The sequence below is a fragment of the Salvelinus alpinus genome, chromosome 11, assembly GCF_045679555.1.
Source record: "Salvelinus alpinus chromosome 11, SLU_Salpinus.1, whole genome shotgun sequence".
NCBI lineage: Eukaryota > Metazoa > Chordata > Actinopteri > Salmoniformes > Salmonidae > Salvelinus > Salvelinus alpinus.
The window spans coordinates 51,111,888-51,128,836 of NC_092096.1; the positions used below are offsets into that span (position 1 = coordinate 51,111,888).

The 16,949-nt window shown below is 44.2% G+C and overlaps 1 protein-coding gene across 1 annotated transcript in view; it reads right to left on the reverse strand.

The window, feature by feature from the left end:
* Positions 1 to 1,073: 1,073 nt before the first annotated feature.
* Positions 1,074 to 16,949, reverse strand: part of LOC139534337 (astrocytic phosphoprotein PEA-15) — a 45,126-nt gene continuing 29,250 nt past the window's right edge. The window contains exons 2-4 of the mRNA XM_071333412.1: positions 2,655 to 2,829; positions 1,514 to 1,669; positions 1,074 to 1,423 (exon numbers count right to left, since the gene is read on the reverse strand). Of these exons, the coding sequence (XP_071189513.1) occupies positions 1,359 to 1,423; positions 1,514 to 1,669; positions 2,655 to 2,826 (393 nt within the window). The 5' untranslated portion in view covers positions 2,827 to 2,829 and the 3' untranslated portion in view covers positions 1,074 to 1,358. The remainder of the gene's footprint in view (positions 1,424 to 1,513; positions 1,670 to 2,654; positions 2,830 to 16,949) is intronic.

Sequence of the window (16,949 nt, forward strand, 5' to 3'; positions counted from 1 at the left end):
TCGGGCAAATTCTCCGAAGAGCCAATAATCTATCTGATAATTCTGGATCCTATTTTGGCAGGTTGCACATCAAAAATATCCATCCTGCATGTCCTTGATATGTTAGATGAAATAGGTTACTTTTTGTAATCATAGGCTACCATCTCAAGAGTCTTTCTTGGCACTGGAGAAAATTGTCTGGAGCCCTGCTACTAAAGCAAAGTAACTGCCCATTAAACATTTTTGTTGCTGTTGTTATCGAGTAAAATAATTACGTTTATAGGTACACCTTATTGTAAAAGCGTATGATAAAACATATACAAAAATATTATACCGATCAACACCACACGAAGCACTATATTAACTATATAAAAAACAAACATTTAAATGTATTTTATAAGGATATCAAATATTTTGTTGACTTTTTTTTCATATCATATGGTTCGTATACTGCTTCATAAGGTGTTTTAAGTTGATCAATATAATCATTTTGTATACGTTTTTATAATACGCTTTCACAATAAGGTGTCTTTTATTAATACGATTTCACAGTAAAGGAGCATTGAATCTCTGTGTAAAATCACAATGAGGGTAAATAAGTGTGACTGTTTAAGCGATAACATTTGACTAATGTTGAATTACCGAATACATAAACTTATAATATCATAACATTTTCTTCTTCGATAATTCCATGCTATGGCTGGTCTAAAGGCAAATATTGGCTTTTTCTACGACTATCTAACAAAATACTTTTTAATATCCAATGATCTGATGTCATCCGAGTTTTGAATAAAGGGAATATGACACCCTTTATTATAGGTGTCTTCTTGCTCAACTGATAAAGCAATGCATAATGCTAAGTTAAGTGGAATTCTAACTTACACTTAAGTCACATTTTCACGTAGTATCCCAATGCATGACTAAGTCAACATTGGACTGAAGTTAGGATTTGCCCCTTAGTGATATAGCAATTCAAGTGCACTGCAAGATTGATTGAATAATATGGTTGCACAGTTTTCTCAAAACAGTGTTACAGGTACACAAACTAACCCACACATCTTTTAACAAAGAGGGTTAGGATTTTAGCTTTGGCTCTGTCTTTCTTTCTTTCTTTCTTTCTCTTTTTTGTTCTCTCCATCTTTCTCTCATCTTGAGCTCTTCCTCTCTTCCTCCTTTAGTCAGGGAAGAGGCGATCGCGGCAGACGTGGCAGCGAAGCATCGTGGCGATCTGATTGGTTAATTGGAGAGGGGCTGCTAGTGTCTGTGTCATGTGGTGTCTGCTAGTGGAACGGGGGTGAGGCGGGGGGCGAAGGAGGGGGGGGGGGGTCGAGATGGTTGGAGTGCCAGAGGTCAAAGTGCAAAGGTCAGGGGTGATGACCTCACACTTTTTTAGGGGGAGGAGCCAACTTGATGATCTCGTCTTCAGAGGGTTGGCGAATGATATCTGAGGAGAGAGAAAGAGAAAGAAAAAAGAGTAAAGTCTCAGTAAAAGTTGAATGTTTTTTGTCAGAGAGAATGCGTGTGAGCTTGTCACCTTTGTATTTCTTAGCGGAGGGGATGCGTGTGAGCTTGGTGTCGATCTCGTCGTCCTCAGAGATCTTGAGTACGGTGGTGCGATACTCAATGACTCGGGTCAGCAGGTCTGGTCGTCGTGATATCTCAAAGATGTGCTCGATGTACGACAGGTTATCTATAAGACGGGCAACATAGGGTGATCATTTTTGAGGTGCAAAACAGCAAAGATCTGTGCAAGAATACAAATTGTAATATGAAAGTGATTTCATTTGAAACGTTTCTTAAACGTGCGTTATAAGATCTTCGCTCGTTTGCGCCATGAAACGACCCTCCATCCCTCCCTCTCCTCCGTCCCCTTCCTCTCTCTCTGCATCTCTCACACTGTGCCAGTTTGTCATTCCTCTCCTGGTCACTCTCCACTCCTAGAGCCCTATAAAATCCGTGTTGCGGAGAACGTTGACGGAATCCCATTTACACGGAATTCAACAATGTTCCAAAATGTATTGACCTTAGTAGGAAATCAACTACATGTATTGAACTTATTTGAAAATGTGTGAATTTACCCAAGTAAATCATAAGACATGAACAACATGCATCGGTGGTTCGTACTTTCCTGCAACTTTCTGAAACGGCACAGGAACGCCGAAGTCTGTGTGTATGTGTGCGGTGCACGCATATACTTTGTGTAGCCGCTAGCAATGATGATGCTAATGATAACATCTTCTGGTAGAGATGAAAAGGTTCCCCAAAAACCTTCTCAATTAAACTACAATTTAGCCTATCTGGCAGAATGATATCGTGATTATTTGCATCAATCCTGTGGCCATTTGTTTTGCAAACTCTGCAATCAGGTGAACACTACAGAAACATCGCTAACAAAACAACGGTCTCTGGCTGGTGTGCACATGAATTAAAGGGTAACCACACCCCAAAATCTAAATTCCTTCGATTTTTCCCAGACCTCAAAAGTGGTCTCCTGATGTGGTTTAAGCATTGTTGTGGAGTTCGGGAAAATTTTGGGGAAAAAACTAAACGGAATCAGGCAAAAAATACAACAGATTTTATAGGGCCCTACACTCCCCTCCATCTCTCCCTCCCTCTCTCCCTTCCTCCTCCTCCCTTCCCTTCCCAAATGTTGAAAAAAACTCTCCCTCTCTCACCCTGTGCCAGCTTTTCGTTTTTCTCCAGGTAGTTGAACCACTCCTTGGAGGAGGTGATTGTGTTGCTCTGGTCTTCTGTGATGTCCTCCTTGCAGGCTGACTTGAGTTGGTCCAAGTCCTCGTTGGTGATGTTCTCAGACAGGTCACTGAGCAAAGAACTGTACTCCGACATGGTCTGAGGGAGGGAGGGCAGGAAGGGAGGGCAGAAGGGAGGGCAGGAAGGGAAAGAGAGAAGAGAGAGAGCTGTTAGCTAATTTTGAAACAGTGAACCTTAAACACATACTTTGCATCAAAGTATGAGCGTGTGGCTACCTTTCTTTAGTGTGTCAATTTTCTTTTCTCTAGACATTACCCCTAACCACTGTCCTACAGTCAGTTGTATTTCCAACTCCCTAATGGTTACAGTTTGGGTTGTGTAATCTGATCCTACATCTGTGGTTAGGGGAAACATCTCTCTAGAGAGGAAGAGAGAAAAAGAGAGAGCAGGGGGAGCAACAGAGAAAGAGAGCGAGATAGATAGAGCGAGAGAGAGAGAGAGAGAGAGAGCGAAATAGATATACAGATAGAGAGAGAGAAATAGAAAGATGAGAGCGAATGGGAGATAGAGAATAGAAGAGTAAGATAGAATGGGGAGCACAGAAGCAGTCCTTCTATTCTATTGGATCTCTCCGGTAAAGTCAGGGAACTCTGTAGATGGGAGGCTGGAACGTGGCTATACTTACTACTAAGCCACACAAACATCAATACACATCAATACACTGTATGCGTCCGGGACTGTTAATATGACAATGTTTAGCTGTTGAGTGACACTGTGGTGCCGATGTGACAATGCACCTGATAAGATTATCCTCTTTGTGAAAGAATGTATTTGATGTGGGTGACTGAGTTTTGAGTAACAGTGTGACAGTAACTGAGTGTTTTTCAGGTGTTTCCTGTGTGTGTGTGTGTGTGTGTGTGTGTGTGTGTACTGTATGTGTGTGTGTGTGCTCTTGTACAATGGCATCTACCTACAATAAAAGGTAACGCACACGGCACACACATACAGCTGTCTTGCCTTGAAAAGGAGAAGAAGAATTCTTGGTGGATCTCTCCGAATGCGACTTGTGTGTGTGCATGTGTGTATTAGAGGAGGCTGGTGGGAGGAGCTATAGGAGGACGGTCCCATTGTAATGGCTGGACTAGAATAAATGGAACGGTATCAAACACATCAAACATATGGAAACCAGAGGTTTGACTCCATTCCATCAATTCCATTCCAGCCATTACAATGAGCCTGTCCTCCTATAGCTCCTCCCACCAGCTCCACTGATGTGTATGTATGATTAACAAGGCTCAGGGATGACCTAAATACTAGAGGTGTCATACTCTCTTCTACCAGGAGAGGGCAGTGATCCATATACAGACCCAATGGTACACCTAACAGTACGCCCAATGGTGTGTGTGTGTGTGTGCGCGCATCAATGGATGTCTTCTCCCTCCCTTAGTCATCTTTCTCCTGACAGACACTGTTACGCGGTCAGTTTGTGTCATTTTCCCTTAAATGGTGAAGGTTATGATAGGGTGTGGGTGAAATGAACCTAGATCTGTGACTAAGGGAGAGCAATAAAACAACAGTGTGTTTTACTGGCCCTGCCGCCCCCCCCCGCACCCCACCCCTCCAGCCACACATAGTCATTTCCTTAAATGTCACATTCATCTCCCCTCAATTCAAAACAGTTTTCAGTCAACAAAGAGAGAGTGTTGCGTGGGATAATACACTCCTAGCGCCGGGTGAATGGAAAATGGAATGCAGTGCAGGTGTGTGTGTGTATTTGTTCAGATGAGTGTGAGTGCGTGCGTCAATCTGTCTGTCTGTCTGTCTGTCTGTCTGTCTGTCTGTCTGTCTGTCTGTCTGTCTGTCTGTCTGTCTGTCTGTCTGTCTGTCTGTCTGTCTGTCTGTCTGTCTGTCTGTCTGTGGGCCCTCTCTCCCTTTCCCTGTAACCCTAAAGGGTCTCTCTATTGCAACACAATAAACCAGCCCTGCTTTTGTGTGTGTGGAGAAATACAACACGAGACAGATGATCTATTCTATTCCTTTCTAGTCTATTTCTCTCCCCCTTATCTCTCTCTTTTTCTCCCCGTCTCACTCGCTCTCTCGACTCTTCATCGCTCTCTCTCTCCATGCCTCCTACCTCCCTCTCCCTCTTTCTTAACCCCCCCCCCCCCCTCGTTCTCTAGGATGAGGCTGACACTGCTTCCACACATAGTAGGGCCACTGTCTACCTCACATTCTCATGAACACAAACATGCTTTTGTCTGCTGCTCTCTGTCTCTCTACCTCTCCCTCCACCCCTCCCTCCCTCCCTCTATCCCAGTGTGTGGAGGGTGAATGGGGGAGAGAACGTCTGCTGGTCTCTTCTGTCTCTCTACCTATCTCCCTCTCTCGCTCACTCCCTCCACCCCTCTATCCCAGTGTAAGGAGTGGGAGAGGGGGGACAAGGACGCCAGCCTAGCCCAGGCAGCCCCTCTCCCCCGTGAGTAAACTCCTAAATCTACCCCCTGGCAGCCATCTGGCCTAGCCCCAAGCAAAACGGGTTCCAACAGTATTCAAAGTAATTTCAAACACTGCATCTGTGCTTCATTGAGCTTAACTGGCTTCATGGACCAAGAGAATAGTTTCAAATCTGTAATCCCCGCCCATCTGACACTAGGCAGGCTAGAGCAAAGTTATTGGAGTTTTAAATAGTATTTGAACCCAGTTCTGGCTGCTCTAGAGCCTAGCACACCATATAGACTGTTCAGTTGACTAGAGAGCAATGCCACTGTGCTATTATCCACCTCGCAAACAAGACCTACTGTTCTCACACATACAGTTGAAGTCGGAAGTTTACATACACCTTAGCCAAATACATTTAAACTCAGTTTTTCACAATTCCTGACATTTAATCCTAGTAACAATTCCCTGTCTTAGGTCAGTTAGGATCACCACTTTATTTTAGGAATGTGAAATGTCAGAATAATAGTAGAGAGAATGATTTATTTCAGCTTTTATTTCTTTCATCACATTCCCAGTGGGTCAGAAGTTTACATACACTCAATTAGTATTTGGTAGCATTGCCTTTAAATTGTTTAACTTGGGTCAAACGTTTCGGGTAGCCTTCCACCAGCTTCCCACAAAAAGTTGGGTTCATTTTGGCCCATTCCTCCTGACAGAGCTGGTGTAACTGTGTCAGGTTTGTAGGCCTCCTTGCTCGCACACGCTTTTTCAGTTCTGCCCACATATTTTCTATAAGATTGAGGTCAGGGCTTTGTGATGGCCACTCCAATACCTTGACTTTGTTGTCTTCAAGCCATTTTGCCACAACTTTGGAAGTATGCTTGGGGTCATTGTTCATTTGGAAGACCCATTTGCGACCAAGCTTTAACTTCCTGACTGATGTCTTGAGATGTTGCTTCAATATATCCACATCACTTTCCCTCCTCATGATGGCATCTATTTTGTGAAGTGCACCAGTCCCTCCTGCAGCAAAGCACCCCCACAACATGATGCTGCCACCCCCGTGCTTCACGGTTGGAATGGTGCTCTTCGGCTTGCAAGCCTCCCCCTTTTTCCTCCAAACATAACAATGGTCATTCTGGCCAAACAGTTCTATTTTTGTTTCATCAGACCAGAGGACATTTCTCCAAAAAGTACGATCTTTGTCCCCATGTGCAGTTGCAAACCGTAGTCTGGCTATTTTTTAATGGCGGTTTTGGAGCAGTGGCTTCTTCCTTGCTGAGCGGCCTTTCAGGTTATGTCGATATAGGAGGACTCGTTTTACTGTGGATATAGATACGTTTGTACCGGTTTCCTCCAGAATCTTCACAAGGTCCTTTGCTGTTGTTCTGGGATAGATTTGCACATTTCGCACCAAAGTGCAATCATCTCTAGGAGAAAGAACACGTCTCCTTCCTGAGCGGTATGACGGCTGCGTGGTCCCATGGTGTTTATACTTGCATACTATTGTTTGTACAGATGAACGTGGTATCTTCAGGCGTTTGGAAAAAGGATGAACCAGACTTGTGGAGGTCTACAATTTTTTTTCTGAGGTCTTGGCTGATTTCTTCTGATTTTCCCATCATGTCAAGCAAGGAGGCACTGAGTTTGAAGGTAGGCCTTGAAATACATCCACAGGTACACCTACAATTGACTCAAATGATTAGCCTATCAGAAGCTTCTAAAGCCATGACATGATTTTCTGAAATTTTCCAAGCTGTTTAAAGGCACAGTCAACTTAGTGTATGTAAACTTCTGACCCACTGGAATTGTCATACAGTGAATAATAAGTGAAATAATCTGTCTGTAAACAATTGTTGGAAAAATTACTTGTGTCATGCACAAAGTAGATGCCAAAACTATAGTTTGTTAACAAGAATTTTGTGGAGTGGTTGAAAACGAGTTTTAATGACTCCAACCTAAGTGTATGTAAACTTCCGACTTCACCTGTACACGTGTGCACGCACACAGGCAGGCACGCAGACACACACACACACAGGCACACATACAATTGTCATGGAGCTAAAGGAAACAGCGGCCAAACTATGAGGGTAAAAACATGCCTCACACACCTGTTGAACCATATTTCTCACTGTGAGCCATGCAAGAGGGGGCAAAGTGAGAGCGATTGAGTATTCTCCTCTCTCTCACGGTCCCCCTTTCTCTTTCTCTCTGACTCCCCTCCCCCCTCGCTCTCTCACTCTCTCCCTTTCTTTCGCCCTCTCTCTCTCTCTAGCGCCATCACTCTATTGCAATAGCTACTCAACCTTTGGATGCCTGTTCTCTATTGCTGGGTGAGTGAGGGGTGTGCTCGTCAAATAGAGCTAAGGGACCTGTATGGTCCGTTTGTGTGTGTGAGTTTGTGTGTGTGTCTGAGTGGGGGGCATGTCACTGTCTGGCTAAACAGGCGGCACCATACACACCGACACAGACACTACACTGTTGTAAGAATAATTACCAACCTCCCCTTTATTGCCCACACACACCACTACTACTACCACCACTACCCAAACTCCATTCACTCTTCACACTGCTCAAGTTGCCATGGAGACCAGGCCCTGCTTTGTCTTTCAGCCCGGAGACTGTTACCTAGCGACCAGGGAAAGTTCCACTCTACCCCAGAAGCTCCTGGTGCGAGAGAGAGAGAGAGCGAGAGCGAGAGAGTGAGAAAGGGCTAGCGGGATAGAGAGAGAGAAGGAGAAGGAGAGAAAGAGTAGAGAGTAGAGTGTTGAGCTTTTGAATGTGACAACATGGTGCCAATGTGACTATGGCGACAACGTCTGACTAATGTCAACACAGACACACAGACACACACACTAACACACAGGCTCACTGTTCGACAGCTCCGTGACGAATATATTTTGTGTGTGTGTGTGGGGGGGGGGGGCTTTTGAACCATGTGCCTCAAAGCTTGACCAGGCTAAAATGGCAAAAATGCGATCTTTATATGTAACCATGACAACCACGTTACTGTGAGCTGCAAAAATCACTCTGACCGGGATTTAGGAAGGGAATAAAACACCTCCATTTCTCTCTCTCGCTCTCTCTACCGCTATCCCTCCCTCTCAATCGACCTGTGTTCTCCTTTTCTCTAATCTGCCTCTCTCTCACGCTCTCTTTACCCCCGCTTCCTCTGTTATGTGTTGCTCTCTGTCTGCCTCTCTCTCCCCCTCTCACTATTTTGCCCCTATTTTGTTTCATAGGGCATGATGACATGGCTCCCTCCCTCCCTCCTCCCCTCTCACTTTCAGTATCTCTATGCCTGCTTTGTTGTCTCTCTATCAGCCGTTCTCTTGAATCTCTCACTCACTATTAAACCCCACTTCTCCGATAACTTTTCTAAACTCAATCCCTCCATGCCAGCCCCACTTTTCCTCTCGACTACAGTATTACAGTCATCTCGTAAAAATGATTGGCATCCTTGATAAAGATGAGTAAAAAATTGTGTCTCAAATAGATAATATAAATTCTGAGCTATATTGTATGCTCAAAAAACCTGGACAGTTCTATTATTTTATACTTATACAATTGTTTAGAGAAAGAGATTTTGTTGAACAAGTAATCGTTTTTATCTCAAAATGATAGGTGTCAAAAGGATTGGCACCGCTGTTTTCAATACTTTGTGCAACCTCCCTTTGCGAGGATAATGGCACTTAGCCTTTTCACAGTATATCATGTTTTTGAGATTGGAGAACACACTGGGAGGAATCTTAGACCATTCTGCCATACAAAATATTTCCAGATCCTTGATATCCTTCAGTGTACGCATACGGACCCCAGGTTTTCAATGGGTTCAAGTCCGGAGATCTTTGTGGATTTTGATGTGTGCTTGGGGTCATTGTCTTGCTGGAAGATCCACTTGAGGCCAAGTTTCAGCCTCCTGGCAGAGGCAACCAGGTTTTCAGCTAAAATGTCCTGGTAATGGGTAAAGTCCATGATGCCATTGACCTTAACAAGTGCCCCAGGACCAATGCAAGCGAAACAGCCCCGTAACATCAATGATTCATCACCATATGTTACAGTAGTTATGAGGTCCTTTTCTGCATATGCATCGTTCTTTAAATGCCAAACCCACCACTGGTTTGCGTGACCATAGAGCCCTATTTTTGTCTCATCACTCCAGGTGTTTACATTTGTTGTTGCGCTTAACAGGCTTTATCCCCCTAGCAACTCTTCCAAAGAGCCTATTGGAATGGAGGTGGCGTCTAATTGTAGTTTTGGAATCTTGGTGACCCCAAGATGCCACCAAGTTCTGTTATTCTCCAACTGTGGCCCTTGAATTTTTACTTGCCTCTCGAACCATCTTCCTCAGTATACGTGGGACAAGATACAAATGCGTCCTTTACCAGGCACGTTTACCACTGTTCCAGTGGTTTTAAACATCTTAATTACTGCACTCATAGCGGTATCTTTTTTTTGTTGACGTTTTTTTTTAACCGATTGTCTGATTTATGAAAATCCACAAACATTTGTCTCTTTTCGTCTGTGAATTCCTTGCCTTTCACAATGGTGATGGATGACAAATGGATTTTACATGCGTATTACCTCATTTTATATCCCAGTGAAACAGGAAGCCATGGAAGGCCACAATACAGTTCCTTAAAGCGGCAATCAGCAGTAGAAACAATAATTAAGCATCCTACCCGCCCCATTTCAGTAAAAAGTTGAGGGATGGGGCTGGAAAAATGTAACCACTCTCAACTAAATTTTATAGAGCTATGGGTGCAAGGACTGACCATCCAGGATATTACTATTATAGGTTTAACCATGTTTTGAGGCTATATATATATTTTTACACTTACTTTGTTTACAAACATTTTAGTTCAACAACCTTATACAGTGCATTTGGAAAGTATTCAGACCACTTGACTTTTTCCACATTTTGTTACGTTACAGCCTTATTCTAAAATGGATGAAATCGTTTCCCCCCCCTCATCAATCAACACACAATACCACAGAATGACAAAGCAAAAACAGTTTTGACATTTTGGCACATTTATTAAATATATGTTTTGGTACCCTTCTCCAGATCTGTGCCTCGACACAATCCTGTCCTTGAGATGTTTCAGTTTGTGTGTAGATTGATGAGGGAGGAAAAAACAAGTGAATCCATTTTAGAATAAGCATGTAAACGTAACAAATTGTGGAAAATGTCATGGGGTCTGAATACTTTCTGAATGCACTGTACACAGTCATGTAACACTGGTCATTTTAATCATGTTTACATACAGTGGGGAGAACAAGTATTTGATACACTGCCGATTTTGCAGGTTTTCCTACTTACAAAGCATGTAGAGGTCTGTAATTTTTATCATAGGTACACTTCAACTGTGAGAGACGGAATCTAAAACAAAAATCCAGAAAATCACATTGTATGATTTTTAAGTAATTAATTTGCATTTTATTGCATGACATAAGTATTTGATACATCAGAAAAGCAGAACTTAATATTTGGTACAGAAACCTTTGTTTGCAATTACAGAGATCATAGGTTTCCTGTAGTTCTTGACCAGGTTTGCACAACCTGCAGCAGGGATTTTGGCCCACTCCTCCATACAGACCTTCTCCAGATCCTTCAGGTTTCGGGGCTGTCGCTGGGCAATACGGACTTTCAGCTCCCTCCAAAGATTTTCTATTGGGTTCAGGTCTGGAGACTGGCTAGGCCACTCCAGGACCTTGAGATGCTTCTTACGGAGCCACTCCTTAGTTGCCCTGGCTGTGTGTTCCGGGTCATTGTCATGCTGGAAGACCCAGCCACGACCCATCTTCAATGCTCTTACTGAGGGAAGGAGGTTGTTGGCCAAGATCTCGCGATACATGGCCCCATCCATCCTCCCCTCAATACGGTGCAGTCGTCCTGTCCCCTTTGCAGAAAAGCATCCCCAAAGAATGATGTTTCCACCTCCGTGCTTCACGGTTGGGATGGTGTTCTTGGGGTCGTACTCATCCTTCTTCTTCCTCCAAACACGGCGAGTGGAGTTTAGACCAAAAAGCTCTATTTTTGTCTCATCAGACCACATGACCTTCTCCCATTCCTCCTCTGGATCATCCAGATGGTCATTGGCAAACTTCAGACGGGCCTGGACATGCGCTGGCTTGAGCAGGAGGAACTTGCGTGCGCTGCAGGATTTTAATCCATGACGGCGTAGTGTGTTTCTAATGGTTTTCTTTGAGACTGTGGTCTCAGCTCTCTTCAGGTCATTGACCAGGTCCTGCCGTGTAGTTCTGGGCTGATACCTCACCTTCCTCATGATCATTGATGCCCCATGAGGTGAGATCTTGCATGGATCCCCAGACCGAGGGTGATTGACCGTCATCTTGAACTTCTTCCATTTTCTAATAATTGCGCCAACAGTTGTTGCCTTCTCACCAAGCTGCTTGCCTATTGTCCTGTAGCCCATCCCAGCTTTGTGCAGGTCTACAATTTTATCCCTGATGTCCTTACACAGCTCTCTGGTCTTGGCCATTGTGGAGAGGTTGGAGTCTGTTTGATTGAATGTGTTTTGACAGGTGTCTTTTATACAGGTAACGAGTTCAAACAGGTGCAGTTAATACAGGTAATGAGTGGAGAACAGGAGAGCTTCTTAAAGAAAAACTAACAGGTCTGTGAGAGCCGGAATTCTTACTGGTTGGTAGGTGATCAAATACTTATGTCATGCAATAAAATGCAAATTAATTACTTAAAAATCATACAATGTGATTTTCTGGATTTTTGTTTTAGAATCCGTCTCTCACAGTTGAAGTGTACCTATTATAAAAATTACAGACCTCTACATGCTTTGTAAGTAGGAAAACCTGCAAAATCGGCAGTGTATCAAATACTTGTTCTCCCCACTGTATATACATATTCCTCTCAATTGTAAATGTTTTGCTTGACTCGTTATGACGTTTTAACTACTTACCTTTGCTTCCCCCGTAATGTTTTGTCAGCCATCTTTGCTGAAGAAAGTCACCAGGGAGCGGTGGCCCGCGTCAAATTCGTCATTGGAATCACTCGGTATGATTGGTCATACAAAAACCTTGGGACCCAAATGCATAATGAGGGCTCTAACTCCCCGTTGTGGTGGTCTGGAGCAATGAAGTCGTGACGCTGGGTGTCCCGCGGTGTAAGCTCACAACTTTTAAAGGAGGAACCACTGTACCAGACAAGCTAAATTCCTTCTCTACTGGCTTTGAGGCAAGCAACACTGAAACATGCATGAGAGTACCAGCTGTTCTGGACGACTGTGTGATCTCGCTCTCCATAGCCAATGTGAGTGAGAACTTTAAACAGGTTAACATTCACAAGGTCGCGGGGCCAGACGTATTACCAGGATGTGTACTCAGATCAAGCGTTGACCAGCTGGCAAGTGTCTTCACTGACATTTTCAACCTCTCCCTGACCCAGTCTGTAATACATACATGTTTCAAGCAGAACACCATAGTCCCTGTGTCCAAGAACGCCAAGGTATCCTGTTTAAATGACTATCTGTAGCCTTGAAATGCTTTGAAAGGTTGGTCATGGCTCACATCAACACCATCATCCCAGACACACTGGAGCAACTCCAATTCACATACTGCCCCAACAGATCCACAGATGATGCAATCTCTATTGCACTCCACACTGCCCTCTCTCACCTGGGCAAGAGAAACACCTATGTGAGAATGCTGTTCATTGACTATAGCTCAGTGTTCAACACCATATTTTTCCTCCAAGCTCATCACTAAGCTCAGGACCGTAGGACTGAACACCTCCCTCTGCAGCTGAATCCTGGACATCCTGACGGGCCACCCCCAGGTGGTGAGGGTAGGCAACAACACATCCGCCATGCTGACTCTCAACACGCGGGTCCCTCAGGGGTGTGTGCTTAGTACCCGCCTGTACTCCCTGTTAACTAACGACTTCGTGGCCTCGCACAACGGCAACATCATCATTAAGTTTGCTGACGACATGACGTACTTGGCCTGATAACAGACGACGATGAGAGTTAAATAAAGGATAAATAAAAAAATATTTAAAAAATATTTGGCATGGGCCCTCAGATCCTCAAAAAGTTCTACAGCTGCACCATTGAGAGAATCTGGCTGCATCACCGCTTAGTACGGCAACTGCTTGGCATCCGACTGCATGGCCCTACAGAGGGTAATACGTATGGCCCAGTACATATCTGGGGCCGAGCTCCCTGCCATTCAGGACCTCTTTAGCAGGCAGTGTCAGAGGAAGGCCCTAAAGATTGTCAAAGACTACAGCCACCCAAGTCATAGACTGTTTTCTCTGCTACCGCACAGCAAGCGGTACCGATGCACCAAGTCTGGAACCAACAGGACGCTAAACACCCCTAAGCCATAAGGCTGCTAAATAGTTAGTCCGGTAGCTATTGGTTAACTATTTAACTATCTGCATTGACCCTTTTTACACTAACTATTTTGACTCATCTCATACGCTGCTGCTACTGTTTATTATCTATCTTGTTGCCTAGTCACGTTATACCTACGTACATATCTACCTCAATTACTTCGTACCCTTGCACATCCACTCGGTACTGGTACCCCGTGTATTTATAGCTAAGTTATTGTTACTCATTGTGTATTTATTCCCTGTGTTATTATTTTTTAAATATTATTCCTCTTTTCTTTTCTCTATATTGTTGGGAAGGGCCCCGTAAGTAAGCATTTCACTGTAAGTCTACACCTGTTGTTTACGAAGCATGTGACAAATACAATTTGATTTGAATTAAGCATAGCATTGTCATATGAATGCATGCATGTGCCTACCCGCACACCAAATTAAGATGCGATCTCACCACAGGTGAAACACCACCATTCAGGGCACGCCATCCCCCTCTCCTATCCTCCTTTCCTCTCTTTCTCCACACTTCTTTTTTAAATCTCTCCCACATCTATAGCCTCTGACACTCTCTACCTCCCTCACATTCTCCCTGCCTTCCAACCGCCTCTACTCTACTCCTCTCCTCCTTTCCTCCACTCCTACTCTGATCATCCCTCCCTCCCTCCCTCCCTCCCTCCCTGCCTTTCAACTGCCTTCCTGCTCAGCGACAGAATTTAAAAGCTCCATCCAACCAGTCTTTAAAACCAATATGTTCCCCTTCCCTCCAAACCCATTTCCCCTACAGTGGGACTGTGTTCGGGGAATAAAGAAGGCGATAGGGAGAGAGAGAGAGAGCATTTGGCCATGCCAACTGCCGTGTAACCACTGAGCCAGTGTGTGTGCTGTCAGCTAGCATCAGTGTAAAAAGATTGTCGGCCGCAGGACGGGCATGCGTGGAGAAAAGAGAGGGATGAGAGAGAAAGAGACAAAGAGAGAGAGAGAGGGAGGAGTGAGAGAGACACACACAGAGAGAGAAAGAGAGCGAGAGGGGAGAGAGGAGAAAAGGAAGAGGGAGAAGAGACAGCTAAAGAAAAGAGAGAGACTGGTCCCCCCTGAGTGTAAATACCGGCCAGCACATAGGCATGGGTAGAAGAGAGGAAGAGGGAGTTGAGGAGAAAGAGAGAGAGGCTGAAAGGAGAGAGAGTGAACACTAATCTGGAGAGAGACGAAGCACAGCAAAGTGCCCGGGAATGTAGGCCACTGGCCCATTTCCTCATTCAAGGGAAATAATTGGCTATGTATGTATATTTATATGTGTGTGTGTGTATAAATAGTTGTCTTATTTTTTAATATGTACAGTACATCCTTTATTGTAACTATGATGGAGAAATTACAAGATTATGTTATAATGCTGTTATTGCATGAAATGGTTGTTTTATTCAACAGAATAAGGGGTTGTTAGAACGCTCATCTGTGTGTGTTCTACAGAGGATGGGCCTTTGGAAGATTTACGATGTCTTTGAGTGATACCGCATTCCAGAGCATGAGTTAATGTTTCTGTTCTATAAGGTACCAGGGAGAGATGAACCCAGGGGTCTCTACACAAAGAGAACTGTTTTTACAACCAGCAGATACTGTCTGCTGTATCTTTCATACAATTCTTAACCTTGGGACCCATTCCATACATCTGTTGTTTGTCATGTAGCCTGAAGGGGGTGTATGTTGGCTATAAGAGACCTTTGTACTTTTGTCTCAGGGCTCTCAACGAATCATCTGGGTGTGATTCGTTGACCAGCCATCATTAACTTAGAGCACTCAATCGATTCACTTTATATGTGTGTGTTTGTGTCCCTTATATGTGTCCCTTATTAATAAGTGAATAAATATTTAGTTTAAGTATAACTCTGACTTGTGTGCTAAGTTTGTCTCTCCTCATTTGATAGTAAAGAAATTAACCACCACATAATGATTATGTTTTTCTCTCTCTACCTCCTACTGTGTCTCTCTTTTTCTCTCTCTACCCCCTTCTGTCTAGGTATCTCTTCTCTCTCTCTAACTTTCCTTTTTCTCTCCCCCCCTCTCGCTGTCTCTGTCCTCTTCACCGTTTCCTTTCCTTGACCCTTTCTGTTCCTTCCTCCTTCCTCTCCCCTTCATAACATTGTCTGGTGATGTGATCTTTGTATCGTACACACAAACAAAAGGAAACACAAAGGATGCGTCCCAAATGGCACCCTATTCCCTTTATAGACCAGCATCAAAAGTAGTGCCCTAAGTAGGGAATGGGGTGCCACTTGAGACGCAGGCAAAGACAGCTGGCCTTCTGATAATCTAACCTCCCATAGGGCCTTGACAATGTCTAAATGTGCCTTTCCTCTCTGAACAGAATGAGAGTGAGGGCACGCGCACGCACACACGCAGACACTTTGCAACAAAGTTATACGATTAGAAGTAATCAACCGCCTCTCTCTCCCCTGTGAGTTATACCATTCTTCCAAAGGAGAAGATAAAATGTGTGTGTGTGTGTGTGTGTATGCAGTGCTCCATTTGTGTGTGTGTGTGTGTGTCTGTGTGTGTGTGTGTGTGTGTGAGTTACATAAATTGGGAGGCCTCCACTGCTGCTCTTTGAAGAGTGAGTTTCTGGAGAACGCCCCATCTGGTATTAGCTACTGCTGCTGCATTCCACACCAGTGTCTCAGTGGAGAAACACACACACACTCACCAGCAAAGGCTGCTGAGGGGAGGATGACTTATAATAATGGCTGGAACAGACCAAATGGAATGGCAACAAACACATGGAAACCACATGTTTGATGTACAGTCGTGGCCAAAAGTTTTGAGAATGACGCAAATATTACTTTTCACAAAGTCTGCTGCCTCAGTTTGTATGATGGCAATTAGGATATACTACAGAATGTTATGAACAGTGATCAGATGAATTGCAATTAATTGCAAAGTCCCACTTTGCCATGCAAATGAACTGAATCCCCCAAAAAACATTTCCACTGCATTTCAGCCCTGCCACAAAAGGACCAGCTGACATCATGTCAGTGATTCTCTTGTTAACACAGGTGTGAGTGTTGATGAGGACAAGGCTGGAGATCACTCTGTCATGCTGATTGAGTTTGAATAACAGACTGGAAGCTTCAAAAGGAGGGTGGTGCTTAGAATCATTGTTCTTCCTCTGTCAACCATGGTTACCTGCAAGGAAACACGTGCCGTCATCATTACTTTGCACAAAAGGGCTTCACAGGCAAGGATATTGCTGCCAGTAAGATTGCACCTAAATCAACCATTTACCGGATCATCAAGAACTTCAAGGAGAGCAGATCAATTGTTGAGAAGAAGGCTTCAGGGCGCCCAAGAAAGTCCAGCAAGTGCCAGGACTGTCTCCTTAAGTTGATTCAGCTGCAGGATCGGGGCACCACCAGTACAGGGATTGGACTGCTGAGGACTGGGGTAAAGTCACTTTCTC